This window comes from Tenrec ecaudatus, chromosome 17 (assembly GCF_050624435.1).
Source record: "Tenrec ecaudatus isolate mTenEca1 chromosome 17, mTenEca1.hap1, whole genome shotgun sequence".
NCBI lineage: Eukaryota > Metazoa > Chordata > Mammalia > Afrosoricida > Tenrecidae > Tenrec > Tenrec ecaudatus.
The window spans coordinates 18,068,039-18,084,455 of NC_134546.1; the positions used below are offsets into that span (position 1 = coordinate 18,068,039).

At 51.2% G+C, this 16,417-nt stretch overlaps 1 protein-coding gene across 1 annotated transcript; it reads right to left on the reverse strand.

The window, feature by feature from the left end:
• Positions 1-924: 924 nt before the first annotated feature.
• On the reverse strand, positions 925-14,716 carry CGREF1 (cell growth regulator with EF-hand domain 1). Its single transcript, XM_075535326.1, has 6 exons — positions 14,443-14,716; positions 3,071-3,200; positions 2,035-2,112; positions 1,883-1,953; positions 1,677-1,801; positions 925-1,499 (listed from the first exon to the last, which is right to left on the reverse strand). Exons 2-6 carry the CDS (start codon positions 3,154-3,156, stop codon positions 1,077-1,079), a joined length of 783 nt encoding a protein of 260 aa, XP_075391441.1. The 5' UTR covers positions 3,157-3,200; positions 14,443-14,716; the 3' UTR covers positions 925-1,076.
• Positions 14,717-16,417: the final 1,701 nt, after the last annotated feature.

Here is a 16,417-nt window from a genome sequence, read left to right on the forward strand (position 1 = left end):
AGCCAACTCTGTGGTTTGGTGGGACCTTCACAGCCCTAAAAATATCTCCCCAGAAAGCTCTGCCTTGTAGTTAGGACAGGCTGGGCTACAGCCACCACTGTGACCCGCAGACAGCGTGTCAGGAGCCCTCAGAGAGCCATCCAGCAGGAGGGCAGACTGGGTGTTCCATACTCCCCGCCCCTCCCCAACCTGGTGAGTGGTCCATGTCACATGGCAAAGAGTGTGGCCCCTGGAGTCAGAAAGAGCTGGAGTCACATTTGCCACCGGATTAGGTAAGTGGGCAGGGAGCCCCTGGTGTCGCCATGGGTTAAATCTTGGGCGCTGCCTGGGAGGTTGGTGGCAACCCCCAGCCGCTCTGCCGGGGAATGATAAGGCGGCCTGCTTCCACAGCACAGGTCGCAGCCTTGGAAGTCCTCCGGACCACCTCAGTGGCAGTGGGTTGGGTTTGGAGGGAAGTGGGGAAGTCCCTTCACTCAGCCATCCGTCTGTCAGATGGGACCCCGAGCCATGCTACCTGGCTGGAAGAATGGTTGTGAGAATGAAATCGAATGCTACCTCCCACGCCCGTCTCTCCAGAAATGACAGCTAGGCGTATGAGGGGGTGCAGGTGCAGGGCCCGCCCTTTAGGAGACTTCCCACCTCAGGAGGAGCTCTGCCCCCAGGAGCAGGAGGGCAGTGCGGTGTGGGCACAAGAGATTGTCAGCCAGGCACAAGTGTCAGCCAGGCACAGACTCCAGCTTCTCATCCTGCGGGTGGTCTGCTTATCTGCAGCTGGCCGGGGCCTGGCTCCATGGACTTTGCTGGGTCTTAGCATCACCAGCCTCCAGGAACGCTGGGAAAGGCCCATTCTTGCCCCCATGACAGGCCTGTCTGTTCCTGTGGCATCTGGGCAGGCCGGAAAGGTGGACAGATGGCACTGGGGGGTACATTCTTCCCAATCTTTATTAGCTGTTTGGGCCTGAAAAGTTGAGCTGCACAGGAAGACCCGCCACCTGCTGGGCCCAGGAGGGGACAGCGGGCGGCCCTCATCCCTGCCCATCCTCTGCCCTTGGCTCCACTTGAGACTGATGTCAGGGTTAGATCTCGTCGTTCTCCAGCTGGATGGTGTGGGCCTCAGACTCCGGAGGGGCATCCTGAGACTCTGCAGCTTCCTCCGGAAGTTCCTCAGTTGCCTCTGCGGTATCCCTGGCCTCTGCAAGGTCCCCAGCCTCCCCTCTGGGTCCTGGGGCATCTACTTCCACCTCGGCTGGCCCCCTGGCCTCCTGTACAGCTTCCAAAGGCTCCCTCCTGCCATCTGCCTCTTCCCCAGCTTCTGTGAGACCCGTGGCCTCGGGCATTTCCTGTCCTAGTGGACTTTTAGGCGGTAGGGGCTCCTGGGGCACAGGGGCAAGGGGCTCTTTGGGGGTCTGGCCAGGGAAGTTGATGAGCTCCGCAGGAGTCACGAGCCCATCCCCATTCAGATCCTGGGTCTCCAGCACCTTGTCCACCACCAGGATTGCCTGTGGGAGCACACTTCCACAGTGACCGGGAATGTTCCCCGGACTCCTGCCCCACGCCCGTGTGCCTCCCCGGGGCAGGAGGCTCCCCGATACAGACTTGGTTGGCAAAGACCAAGACCCCAAGGAGCAGGCTTCCTTGTGGGGCTCAGGGCCCCTCCCTCATTCAGCTGAACTTACGGGGTTGGCAGACAGGGAGTCCCAGGCTCCGGGGCCCAGGGCTGCTGCCAACATGGACAACAACTCCAGACCATCCAGCTGTCCACTCTGGTCGAAGTCGTGGAGGGCAAAGAGGTAGAGGAGAACTGAGGAGGAGACACTGGGTCAGCCGGCTGCTCACAGGGCAGCCCCCAGCCCGGCCGCCCGGCCTCCACCCAGCCTCTTACCCTGCTCCCGGCTCATGTGTTCCGGCTCCTCTTCCATCCTCTCTAGTCCCTTGAGGTAGCTCCGCAGGAGTCTGTCAGAAGGTGGGGAATCAGCCCAGGAGAGAACCTTCCACAGCCCCAGGCCCGGCCCCCAGCCCAGCCTACTCACTCACCCAAGCTGCTCCTGGCCGGGCAGGAAGGGGTTGGGCAGGGGCTGCTGCAGCTGCAGTGTGCCATCCTCAGACCGGAGCCTGCAGAGGGAGGCAAGGGGCCCAGCTAGGAAACAGCCTTGCAGCAGGGCCCAGCGTTGCCCGTCCACCCCAGAGGTTTCTCCTCCAACTGCCCAGAAACCGGGGGGCGAGAAGGCAGCCCTTCTGGTCCCGTCAGAAGAAGACCCTTCCTCTCTGTTTTTGTAGCTGCCTGACTCGAATTTTAAGTGAAAACTCAAATCTGTGTAGATAGAGCCCAGCCGAGGCCACTCCTAGCGGACACCAGTTGGGGGTCTCAAGAAAGCAGTTGGGTGGGGGCAGGACCCCAGGGGCCATTGAAGAGCCTTCTACTCAGGCTGAGTCCAGCAGCTCCGTCCATGTTCCAACCAGACCAGGTTTACTCCAGAACAAGGACAAGTTGGCTTTGCCCTCTCCAGCCAAGGGCACCTGTGTGGGCCTGGGGGTTTAACCTGCTTAGGGTCTCTATCGTTTTTAAGGTGCCAGTTCAGATGTTTTTAAGGTGCCAGTACCTAGTTGCCGGAATCACTCAGAGCTGCTTTCCCTAGGAGTGGGTGCTAGCAACAGCTGTCCCTCCATCTCCCAGGCCGCCCACCCCAGTGCACGCATGGAGTAGGCATCACGATGCACCACCAGTGTATAGTATCATAACTAAGACCCTTGAGAAAGGTCCTGCGACAGGATGAATAAAATGAGCTGTTTCTCGGGAGTTCCCACCATAACGGACCAAGGAGGATGGCAGCCTTTCCCTGCTAGTGCCAGCACCAGCGCCAACCCCGAGCCTTCCTGGATCCCAGCTCCCTCCTTCCACATGACACCAGCGAACATGTCCTGAGTGCCCTGCAGGCAGGACCCTTGGACCAGCACAAGGCAAGAGGCTCAGGCGGGAGACAGAAATGAGGGGTATGCCTCCCGAGGGGCTCAGTCCACCCTCAGATTTGGGGAGCCTCTGCACCAGCCTGCCCTGCCCTGTCACCCCTACCTTGTGGCCCCATCCTTGGGAGCAGTCAGGCCCAGGGATGGTAGCAGCAGCAGCAGGACAGACACACCCATCATGGAAGGGAACATCCTTCCGGGAACAGAGTTCAGGGGTCAGCCGGGGAAAGGGGTACCTGCCATAAGAAGTTGGGTTAGACAGAAGTACCTCCCTCTCCCTACGTCCACCCTGCAGCCCAGGAGACAGGACTCTAGCTCAGGGGAGGAGTCACCCGCACAAAAATGATTGGAAGGGAAAAAACGCGGGCTGAGAAATTGGTGGTTGTGAGGTGCTGTCACGTGGGTCTGGCTCACAGTGGCCCTTTGTCCGACAGAAGGATGCACCACCCGTCTGACACCCTCCTCACAATTGCTTTATTTGACCCCGTTGTTGAGGGGCTTCTCATTGTCGCGGCCCCTCTTCTTTACCAATCCTATCCCTCTCCTGATAACATGTCCAGAGTTCGGGAGACCAAGTTTCACCATCCTTGCCTCTAAGCGTTCTGGCTGTACTTCTTCCAAGACAGATTTGTTTGTTCTTTTGTCTGTCCCTGGTACGTTCAGTGTTCTTTACCCTTCCCGTAATTCAAATCCACTAATTCTTCTTCAGTCTTCCTTACTTCCAAATGGCACATGCAAGTGAGGCGATGGAAATCACCACGACCTGGGTCAGGCGCACCTTAGTCCGCAAAGTGACATCCTTGTTTGCCGCACTGCCGCGAGGGCTCGGGCAGTGGGTTTACCCAGGACAGTGTGTCCTTTGATGGCTCGACTGCTGCTTTCCTGACCATGGATTGTGGACTCAAGCGCGGTGAAATCCTTGACAGATCCAGTTTTTGCTCCACTCACCATGATGTTACCAGAATATTGGTCCCGTGATGAGGGTTTTGGTTTTCTTTACATTCGTTTGTAATCCGTACTGAAGGCTGGTGAAGGACCCTTGACCTTCCCCATTGAGTGGGTGCTGACCCATAGTAGCCTGATAGGGCAGGGTAGAACCGCCCCTGTGGATTTTACTGGATGGAAAGCCTATCTCTCTCCCGCAGAATGGCTGGTGGTTTTGAACTGCTAACCTTGCCGATCACAGACTGATGTGTAGCCACTATGCCAGGAGGGCTCCTCTCTGAGTTATAAAGATCCCCCCTAAGGCATTCTCTGAGCCAGTTACTCCCCATCTTGCTACTGAAGGGCATGGTCAAAATACACAATCCCCTTCTCTGCTTGCTTTCTCCCCTGGAGTTCCCTTGTCCTTTTCCACTGCTGCTGTCCCCTCTCCAGCCCCCCAGCCCGAGCCACCTGCCTTCTAAGGTCCTGCAACAAGAAATGCCTCTGTCTGTGACGCCGGTCAGGTCCTACGCTTGTTTGGCAGCACTGGCATCTCCTAGTCATAGCTTCTCCCTCGAGCAATCCTGAAGCCCCTTGAGCTGACTCAAACTTTCTACCATGGAGTCCATTCAGACTTATCCTGCACTTGTGTGTTTCCTAGACTGTACGTTCTTATGGGTGTAGAATGCCTCATCTTTCTCCCGAAGAGTGGGGGGTGGTTTTGAACTGCTGACCTTGGGGTCCTGGGAAAATAAGAAGAAATTCCCTATATGAAGCTGAAAGGAGAACCATGGGGCAGACTTTTGACTGCTAACCCAAGGTCAGTGGTTCAAACCCACCAGGTACTCCACTGGAGGGAGGTGAGGCTATGTGCGCCTATAAAGATTTACAGTCTGGAACCCTCATACCGGGCCATGGTGAGTGGGGTTTGTAGATACGGCTGGGGTGCCAAACAGCTATCCCTTCGATACAAGAATGAACAAAAAATAAAATTCCCAGGAAGAAGATCAGCAAAGCATCTTTGCCTATCTTGAATCCTGATGCTGGATAGAGGGAGGGAAAAGGCTTCCCCGGGAATCTGGAACAAGATTTCTCTCAGGTGGAGTTTGAGCCCTAAAGCGACGCTGCCTATGTGGCTCGGACAGGGGAAAGAGAGGCTGTTGGCGCCTGTAACGATGCATAGCCTTGGAAATCCACAGGCCCTTCTGCCCTGTCCCACAGGCTCACTATAGTCGGAATCGACTCAGTGGCCATGGGTTGGTTTTTGCCTTTTTAAGTTACATGGTTTAGAAACCCGAAAGCCGTTCATGTGATTTGAAGCAGTCCCTAGTTGATAGTGCCTCAAGGTCACTGGAGTTAGTTCAAGGATCACTTGTTGGCCTTTAGGAGTGTTTTCCAGTCCAGTCTGTTGGGGCACCACGCCCTGGCCCCAAAGTCCACCCTGGGGACCTTGCCGCTCCATTCCCTTGCTGTTCCAATGCACTCCCCCAGTGCTTTGCCTTGGTGTGGTGGGATCAGGTCGGGTGCACTTCCCACACTGTGTTTCTGGTGCTGTCCCCGCAGGGCCATGGGTCAGTGAGGGGCGTCATGTCTCCTAGTGGGCTGGCCATGTGGTCCTCTCTGTGGACTGGCTGCTTTAATTGGGGTCATCGTCCTCAAGGCCTGGTGGGCCAGGATGTGCTCCACTCTCTCCTCCTCCCACTTCATCTGCTCCCGTGTGCTCCGATCAAATGTGTCCCTCTCCCGGAGCTGCAGAATCAATGTGGTCCTTTGAAATAAATTCTTCTGTGGGGAGGGGAGGCGTCTACTTAGTATTTGGGACTGGGGCCAGCCCCCCAGACCTCTCCACTGGTTCCCTACTCCACGCGGGAATGTTGCATTCTCTTTGGGAAAACAACTTTCACCATGGCCTCATAGACTAGTCCCATGGAACATGCACTCAGAGTGGCCACAGTCATAGCAACCAAGGACGGAATAGGCTGTGAGACAATAGGGTGCCAAGCAAAACAAGAGTGGGGGCGGAAGGCATTAGACTGATCACTCCAAAAAACGCACTGCCGTCTATTGATTTCATCTAAGAGCGACCCTATAGAACAGGGTAGACTGCCTTTGCAGGTTTCCAAGACTGTAACTCTTTCCAGGGGTGGAAAGCCTCAGGTCTCTCTCATGGAGCAGCTGGTGGTTTTGAACTGCTGACCTTGCAGTTAGCAGCCCAACATATAAAGTAAGTCTGTCTTGGTGTGCTTCTGTAATAGAACTAGCACAAGTGTGTGTTAGTTCGGGTAGACTAGAGAAACAAATCCAGAGACACTCACGTGTATAGGAAAGAGCTTTATATAAAGAGTAATTATACATTAAGAAAACATCCCAGTCCAATCTAGATCAAGTCCATAAGTCCAATATTAGCCCATATATCCAATACTAGTCCATAAATTCGTCCTTAGACTCATGAAACACATGCAATGATGCTGAATGCAGGATGATCACAGGCTAGTGGGTGGCAAGTCTTGTGGATCCAGTGGTGATTTTAGCATCTCAGCACTGGCAGGGGTCTCCACATGGTTCCTTCAGCTTTGAGGCTCTGGCTGCCATCAGGTTGTCTCCATGTGGCCGGCCAACAGGAATGTCTCACAGGGTGTGTGTGAGTGTCCCGTCTCCGGCGAGCTATTTATCTCCTTAGCACCTCCAAGTGAGGTCACCAAGCTGCAAACTGATTGATGCTAGACTCCACCCCTCCACAAGTTGACACCAGATTATGTAACTACCACCAGTATAAAAATGACCAAGAAGATTTGAAGAAGCAAAAATAGTTCTTAGAAAGAATAGTTCTTAAAAAGATTGATTTTTTAAAAATGCAATGAGTGACTTAAATAGGTTAAACACAACCAGTGTGAAATTAAAACAAAACCAAACACGTATGGCTGTGACGTCAATTCTCACTCAAAGCTACCTGATAGGGCAGGTAGAACTGCCCCTCTGGGTCTCTGGGACTAAGTTATTACAGGAGTAGAAAGCCTTTTCTTTCTCCTGAGGAGTGGCTAGTGGTTTCGAACTGCTGAATTCACTGTTAGCTGCCCAATGTGTAGCCACGATGCCACCCCGGCTCCTCAGCGTGAAATTAATGAGTTGAAAATAAATCTGAATGCATTTATCCAGAATGCAGTCCTGTCGGCGACAATATCAAAAAGTATAAGACAAAGGCTAAGCAACATGGATGATTTAGGAGGAAACAGAACACTGGAGAGAAGCACACTTAAAGCACAGCTGAGATGTTCATTACGCTGCAACACACCAATAGTTCAACCCCGAGCCCCAACAATTCCAGAGAGATGAGGCAATCAAGAAGGAACACCTCGACTTACTCCTTGGGAACCCAGAAAAAGGGAAGATATTAAAAGCAGCCAGAAAGAGAAGATAAAATCATCTAAAACGCAGAGTAATTATGCTGACAAGTGATTTTTTAATATCAGCAGAGATATCGGAAGTACACCAGGGTTCGAATGCGTGAGGAGGAAATATTGCTATTGTCCCAGCTGCTTAGTAATATATTGTTCTCAGCACACATGGAGCAGTTATAAAAGCCGACAGGTAGTGAACCATAGCGGATAGGATCAGTTTCAAGCTCTGTTAGATGAAAACAATGATATTAGACATCAACAAAAATGATATTTTTAAACTCTCATGTTTGAAAATTATTAAATACGCTGATTAGCCTATAGCTCAAAGAGGAAAACCGTAATGGAAATGTACAAACTACGTTGAATTGGATTATTGTTGTTCAAGGCCCTCAAGTCAGGGCCTGACGCTTCGTGATCTCCGCACAGAGAACAAACACTGCCCAGACCTGAGCCAGCCTCCCAACTGTTATGTGGAAGCCAAGTGTTGCAGCGACTGTGTCAATCCAGCTCCTTGAGGATCTGCTTCTCTTCTGATCACCCTGGACTTCACCGAGCACGACTGCTTTCTCTCAGTGCCTCCTGACGACAAGACCGAGGTATGTCTGGCCTCCGCACTTCTAAGGAGCATTCTGGCTGTAGAATGTTCCAAGATCGATGTGTTCATTGTTTTGAAAAAGTCTATGGTACAGTCAATATTCCCTCAGCGCCATATTTCAAACACTTGGTACAAGCCGACCCGAATATCAGCCGAGGCGCCCAATTTTACCACAAAAACTGCAATTAAAAATATGCTAAACACCTCGGCTTATACACAAGTATATACGGTACTTGTTGGTCTATGGTGTGCATTGCTCAGGTTTCGCAAGAGGCTGAGGCAATTGAAAACACCCTGCCTTTGGTTACAGTCACCTTTGTCCTCAAAGTGAAAGCTTTGCTTTAGATGTCTTTAAAGAGGTATTTTGCAATGATGTGCACAATGAAGTATGTCATTTGATTTCTTGGCTGAGGCCACTACCATTGTTGGTTATTAATCAAGTAAAATTCGCTTCTGAAAACGTTTAAGATTTTCTCTCCTTAGCATCCAATTGTGAGATTCTTTTTCTTTTTTCCCCCCTTTTTCTGCACTGAGGTGTGATTCCCACTGAGGGCTATAGTCTTTGATCGCATCAGCAAATGCCTCAAGTCCCCTTGGCTTTCAGCCAGCAAGGCTGTGCATCTGCCTTATCTCAGCTAGTTCACTCGTCTTCCTACAGTCCTGACGCTGCATTGGACTTCAACTAGCTCAGCCTCTCAGATCCTTGCTCAGCACGCAGCTGAACGAGTACAGTGAAAGCATGTGATGCTGTGCACACCTCCCCTGATCTTAACCCCCTCGTTACGGCTTTGTGCTGTCTGTAAGGAGACCTCGTCGTCTCCCGCACAGTTCCACATCAGCACAGGAAGTGTTCTGGAACCCATCTTCTGAATGTTACCCATAGTTTGTTACCGTCTGCACAGTCGAATACCTTTGCATAGTCAGTACATCACAAGGAACTATTTTCCTGGCATTCTCTGCTCTCAGGCAACATCCACCTAAAGCCAGCGTTGATGGCCCTCGTTCTAGATCTTCTCTTGAAACTGGCTTGAATTTTAAGCAGCTCCCGGTGGATGGACTGCTGCAGGCACTTTGTAATTGTCCTCAGCAAATTTACTTGCAGGTGATATTAATGATATTGTTGATGTTGTGTGAAAATTTTCACGTTCTATTGGATCATCATTTTTTGATTTTTTGAATGGGCACAAATAGGGATCTTCTCCAACTGGGTGCCCAGGTTTCTGACTTCCAAATTTCTTGGCACCGATGAGAGAGTGCGTCCAGTGCTGCATCAGTGGGTTGGCACATTTCGGTTGGTTTCCATCAAATCCCGGAGTCCTCTTTTCCACAAAAGCCTCTGGGAAGTTTTGATTGCTTCCTTCGAGGGCATTGATTTTTAGTCATATCCTACCCCCTAAAATGGTTAAACACCGACTATTCGTTTTGGTACACTGACCCCACGCATCCTTACTTTCTTTATTTTTCCAGCGCTTCCTGAATCATTCAATATTTTGCCCATAGACTCGTTTAATCTTGTAACTCAAGGCTTGAATTGGTCCTTCAGTTCCTTCAGCTTGAGGTATGCCCAGGATGCTCCTCCCGTCTGCTTATCTGATTCCAGGTCTCTGCCCACTGTAACAGAACACTTTGTTTTGTATTTTTGAGCTACCTTTTGAAATGACCTGTTCTAACTTCATCCTTTCTTCCATTATTTTAGCTTCTCTATATTTAAGAATAAGTTTTGGTCTCTTCTGACATCCAGTTTGGTCTCTTCTTTCTTTTGGGCTTTTCAGTGACCTTATGCGTTTGTCGTGTCTGATGTTCTTGATGCCCTTCCAGCTCCTCAGATCTTTGTTGGAAGGAGCCCTAGCAGTGAGGTCAGATAAGTGTGGATGGCTAACCGCACGGTCTTCAGTTCAAACTCACCCACTGTTCTGCAGAGGAAAGAAGAGGCTCTCTGCTCCTGTAAGTATTTACAACCTAGGACCCCTACACAGGGTCACTAAGTCAGACTCAGCACCATGACAATTGAGCTTGGTCATTATACTTGGCCAGTCCATCAAATCTATTCTTGATATGGTCTCTAAACTCAGGTGAGATATACTCAAGGTCATATATAGGTGCTCATAAACTTGTTTTAATTTAATTTTATCTAGCTTCAACTTGAACTTGCATATAAGCAATTGATCTGTTACGCAGAGGATCCCTGGGCTTCTTTTAACTGATGATATTGAATTTTTTCCATCACTTCTTTCCACAAATGGAGTTTTCCATCTGTGTATTCCATCTGTCAAGGTTCACATGTTTGTTTTTTAAAATTTTTATCTATTTATTTTGAGACTCACATGATTAATTGCCATCTAGGTTGTTGAAAAAGGGCAGTTGTAGAAGTCTTTGGTCTTATAAGAAGTTGAGAGAAGGCTTCAATTCCATCACTGACTTTAGTGGTTGGTTTGTAAATTTGAATAATAATTGTATTAAGTCATCTTCCTTATAGGCATATGGATATTATCCTGTCACTGACAGAGTTGGCTATCAGGATATATCTTGAAGTATTCTTTTGATTATGAGTAGTCACCATTCCTCTTCAATCTGTCACTCCCGGTGTAGTAAACCATATGATTTCCTGATTAAAAATTGCCCATACCAGTCCATTTCAGCTCGCTAATGCCCAAGACTTCCAGCTTTAAGTATTCTATTTCATTTTTTATAACTCGGAGTGTCCAAGATTCATAATTTGCACCCCATATTTTTATTATTAATGGATACTTGCAGCTACCCCTCCTCCTTTTGACCCATGCCCCACCACCCTGCAAAGCTTCTGAGGCTCTTTGTTTCTCCACCTCTTTAAGGTTGACTTTAAGGTTGACTTGGCTTTGAGGACATAGCTCTTTCCCAACCACATTTTGAGTGCCTTCCAACCGGAAGGGCTCATCATTTACATCAGGTAAATGTTCTGCTGCTATTCATAAGGGCTTGGTGGCTAGAGCTTCAGAAGGAGCCTCTCGCTCCCTTCTTCCTAGTTTCTGTTAGTCTGCATGCACTACTGAAACTTATCCAAAATGGATGACTCCACTGGTTTTTGAAATATTGGTAGCATAGCTTCCAATATCGCGGCCACACGCTAAACCCTCACAGTATGGCAAACTGACAGATGAGTGGTGAAAATGGCATGGTATTTGGCAAATAGATCTCAAAATGGGATGTATAGCTAAAGCAGTACTAAAGAGAAAGTCTGTAGACATAAAGCCTTATATTTAAAGGCTAAAAATTAGTACATGGAAGTCCCAACCTAAGAAGTTAGGAAGAAACAGACCAAAGACATCTGAATACAAAGTAGATAAATGGTTGAGCTCTGCGAGTACCCGGGCGGCCCCCCCAGCCGGTTCCCCCCGGGGCTCCCCACCATGCTGAGCAGAGAGCCCAACAGCACACAGGACCGGTCGCACAGCTGGGGCAGCCGCGGGACAGAGCCCCCTCCAACACCCTCCCCAGGAAATTGTTGCGCCGTGTATGTACAGTTTCGGAGGCCCCCCCCCTTGGGCGTGGTTTATTTATGTGTTAGATTCCAAACACTGCTCCCGCCTCCCTTCATGCAAGCAACTCAAAAGTATTTAAAATAAAGTTTACATGATAGCTAAAAAAAAAACAAAAAGTAGATAAATGGGACCTCAAAAAAAATTAAACGTGTGTCCTTGAAAAGACTCTATTAAAGAAGAAATCGACTGATTGGGGGGAACTTTGTAGACAATTGTTCTGATCAAGCTCTAAGCTCTGGACTCTAGAAAGAACAGCGCAACAACAAAAAGACAAGGAATTCAGTCACCAATGGGCAAGGGGCAGGAGCAGAGTCTTCAAGGGCCATCCCTGTGTGGGAGCCATTAGGTTTATTGGGGAGTTGGGGTGTTTTGTTTTTTTGTGGTTGTTGTTGTTTTTTGAGCCATTAGGTTTTAAGATGGCTTGTTAGGGCCATAACAGAGGAATGCCCATCCTATCATAGGCCTGGCTTTCAGAGGGACTTCTTACATGGTATAATGCTCCACTGGTATCGTCTTGACAGTCTTCCTCGGTTTTGCACTTGTCCTTGAAAATTATGTTCTTGGCCTTGAACTCTGTCCCATGAAAATTACTGTCATTCTCCTCTTCCCGGTCTTGTCCATCCCTCACATTCAGTGTTTGTATTAAGCAGAGAACAGAGCTTTGGAACTAGCCAGACCTGGGTCCAAATCCCAGCCACCATTGACTGTCCCTGTGAACTTGGGCAAGTCAATGATCTTCACTACACTTCAGTTACATGATCTGCATCACAGAGGTAATATTTACCTCACAGAGTTAGAGCAAATGGATAGTGAATTACTTCTTGCACCACTAAGACAGTCACTAGTCTCAGTTGCCCTTGCTTTGGGTGTTTATAAGTACTGTGGTAGTTACATAATCTAGTGTCAATTTGGGACTTGAGAGGATTAAGAGTGAGGGGGTGGAGTCTAGTCTGTCAATCGGGTCATAGCCAGTGAGGCCTCTGTGTGGGCATGGCCTTCTCCTAAGGATTCTGGGAACTCCTGTCTTCCTCCTTGGAGGCGGGAGATGCTCTCTTTCTCTTCTCACCCCCTTGGAGATGCTCTACAAGGCAGATGGCACTCAAGGCCCTGGAGCTGGAGAAGCCACATGGACCTACCCTGATGCAGTCCTGGGTGCTGGAGATTCCATATGGAGACCCCTGACACCACTGAGATGCTTACAACACCACTGGATTCACAAGACTTCCCACCCACTGGGCCTGTGATCTCCCTGTCAATGCATGTGTTTTGTGAGTCTGAAGAGGATTTTATAGATTGGTATCGGTCATATGGGCTAATACCGGACTGCTGTGGTGCTCTGTTGAATCCTGATTCACAGGGACCCTACACAGCAGAGTGGAAAACGCTCTCTGGGGACAGAGCGCCAGGTCTCCTCTCTCGTGGGGCTGCTGGGCCTGTCCCAGCTGCAGACCTTTCAGTTGGTGGTCTGCCATTGAACCATTGTGCAATCAGGTCGTAGATGGACTTGCTTGTGGGCTTTTAATGTCTTTTAAATAATACTCCTTTCAGTCATGCTTCCCACGGCGCCATTTTTAGTACTGGTAGCCCACCTCCATTGTTTAAAGAAAGTCAGCTGACGGGAGTGGGGATGATGCGATCTGTTCACACTTACACCTTTCTCAGCATTTACAGAAGTATTTGTAAGTAACAGAAATAAAGGCATAACTGAGCCGAAAAACCAGCGGTCGCCGTGTTGATGCCAGCCCACATATGTCAGAGGAGAACTGGACTCCCTATGGGTTTCAAAGACTGTTTTGTTGATATTTCTCAGAATTGATCTCCAGTCTGTGTTGAGGTGTCTCGGGGTGCACTTGAACCCCTAACCTTTTGGTTAGCTATCAAGTGTGCTACTCATGTGGACACACGCACCCGGGAGACTCCTAGCTCCTGCACTTCTACCTGCCACATAAACAGGTTCCGAAACAGTTCCTATAACTATAATGGGCATCAGTGACCACATGAAAGTCACTGCGACTGTTCATGTAGACTGAGCGCCCCAATGATTGTGATCAAGTCATGGACACACGCGCCCACTCATGTGCCCAGGGACTCTCTGGCTTTGGATTTCTTCAAGAGGCCCAGCCTTCTGGTCGGACTGCTGATGGAACCCCTTTCCCAGCACTATCTGATGTCTCCGAGCTTGGAGAGCTTCCTTGGGGCTCCATCCTCCCTCCTTGGAGGGGTTGAGAGTTGGCCTCGCAGCCCATCCTTCCTGAGCCTCCCAGAGGTTTTAGGATGTTGCAGGGACAATGAGGTTGTCTTGTGCACTGTCCCACCGGGGGCAGCCTTTCTTCCCTGGCACCCCTGTCCAACAGCGGCCTGTCGTTCTCTGCTTCTTCTGTGTTTCCCAGAGACCAGGGGGGGCTTGTTTCCCCCTCTGGCTCAGGTTCAAGGTTGAGGAAGTCCGTCTTTTGACCGGGTTCAGCCCCTTTCCTGTAACCCATCTGGCACCCCGTGACTCCAGCCCACCCTGGACAAGGGGGGTGGCGGTGGCTCTGCAGCCACGGGAGTCCCACTCCTGGGTGACAGCCAGGTCAGCCTCTTCCCCCGCCCCAACCCTGGGCCACTCCACCTGTCAAAGGAGCGAGTGACTAGGGGCAGCCTCCTCTCAGAGGTGGTTGGAAAACATGCCTGGGGCACGATGACACCCGTCACCCAACCCGGCCTGAGAGCTGGGCGGGGGTGGGGGCAGCGTCGCTTTCCAGCCCCTTCCTCTGCCTGCTCCCACAGAGAAGCTGTTTCCAAGAGCTACCCAGAGGTAGAGGCACCAAGCCCCAGGCCAAGGCGCCACCGGGTGCAGCTTTGAGCACGGGACCCCAAGCCGGGAGGCCGCAGCGCATCCCCTGCATCCCCCCCCCCCCCGCGGCGCCTGGTTGTGATGCGCTTGGAGCCCCACCCCCCACCCCACCCCGAGGTCCCTAGCATCTTGCAGCCCGTGCCCGCCCCTCCCTCCAGGCCACCCCCTCCTCCCCGGCCCGCCCACCCAGATGGGGCTCCGACCCACCTGCTGCGGCGTCGCTGCTGAGCTGGGGGGCTGGCTTCGTGGTCACCGGAGGCTGCTGCGCCGCCGCCCGCGTCTCGGCTCCCCGCCGCCGGGCCCTCCCCCCGGGCCGCTCCACGTGGCCGCTCCACGTCGCCCTCCCTCCGGGCTGGAGCCACCGCCCTGGCTCGGACAGAGTCCCCAGCAGGGCCGCCGCCCCACCGTGCCCTGCCTGCCCCGGCCTCCGCAGCCTGCTGCTGCCGGGTGTGTGCCAGCCAGAGATCCGGGCCGTGTGCGCGCGCGTGTGCGTGTGTGTGTGTGTGTGTGTGTGTGTGTGTGCGTGCGTGTGTGTGTGTGTGTCAGGGGAGAGAGATACAGGGAGGTACACCGTGAGGCTGCTGTGTAGGAGAGGCCACCTTCACTGTGGTTGATGACTGTCCGTACACCCCTGACTCTGAGACCAATCCCGGGGATGGATTGTAACTTCAGTGACTTGACTGGTGGCTGTGTTGGGGTGTCAGAGCCACAGTAGGGGGGTGTACAGTGACTCTACCCAGTGGGTTTCTTCTTGCTTGGATCCACTCTTAGTGCTCCCGGCAGCACCAGTCAGGAAGTTAAACCATGGCCCAACCTGCCAGCTAGCCCTCTTCAAAGGGTGGCCCAGCAAGGATGTCACTTGGATCCAAGCCCGGATGTTATCTTTCATTTTCCTCTCCTTCTTAAGTTTTACTGTAATTGTTACTGGGCTGGTGCTCTGAGTTCCAAGCCTCTCCACTCTGGTTCTTGACCTGCTCCCAAGAAAGACTTCAGGTGAGGCACAAAATTCAGGTCAGAGTCAGAGAGAAAAGGTTTGAACAGAAAGAATGAGTTTATTGAAGGGGGATGCTTTGGGAAAGAAATCCAAAGGACCCTTAGCTAGTCTCAAAGGGCAGCCAAGGTGTTTTCAGTTGCCTCACACGCATGTGCTAGTTGGACATTGCACAGGAAATTTGGACATTGCACAGGAAAACTGAAGAAGAGTCAATGCATTTGAACTACGGTGTGGAGGGCAGATAGTGAAAGACTGTAGACTGTACAAGAACTCATCAGTCTGTCTTGGAAGAATACAGCCAGAAGACTCCTTAGAAGCATGATTGGCCAGACTCTGTCTCACATATTCTGGGCATGTACGAGAGACCAGGCCCTTGAGCAGGCCATCCAGCTCGGTCAAGCAGAGGAGTGGCAGAAAAGAAAGCGACCTTCCAGGAGATGGATGGACGGACACCGTGGCGGCCACAGGGGTCTGAAACGTAACCACCCTGGTGAGGACGGCGCAGGACTGGGCGGCGTTTTGTTCTGTTGTACACAGGGGTGCTATGGGTCCGAATCAGTCAGTCTGCACCTAACAATGACAACAGTGACATATCCGGCATGGCACTGTGGGCTGGAGAGTGTGCAATGATGTGTCTGACTGTGCAGATGTGTGAGTTACAGGTTCCTGACATGTGTGTCAAGGGTGTCTAGGCGAATGCTTTCTGAGTGGTCTGTCAAGCCCCAGCCTGCTGAGCTGTGACTACTGGTTCCCAGTGAAGGTGTCACCAGGTGGCTGTAGCCACGCACCTCAGGAGTGTCTCCATGAAGAAAGGGCAGTGGGGGGGGGGGAGGGGAGTCTGAGCAACATAATCACCAAATGTAGCAGCCCTAGGCCAGCACGGAATGTCACAATGTTGCTGCACGTGGTTGAAGCTGCTTTGTGGTCAAAGCGGAGTGTCACTTACTGTTGTCACAATGTCCAATCCCTTCACTTGGCCTCAGAACCACAGCCTTGTCCACTGGCCCAGGGATTTCATTCTTTGAATGACTTCTTTCCAGAATTTTCCATTTCTCCCTCTCCACCAGTTTCTTCCCCTTAGCAACCACCACAGTGACAAACCCACTCTCATAAAAGTCTTTCCTGTTATTAGACCAATACACTAAACTACTGGTCCGTTTTAAGGACGGACTAAACTATTGGTCCTGT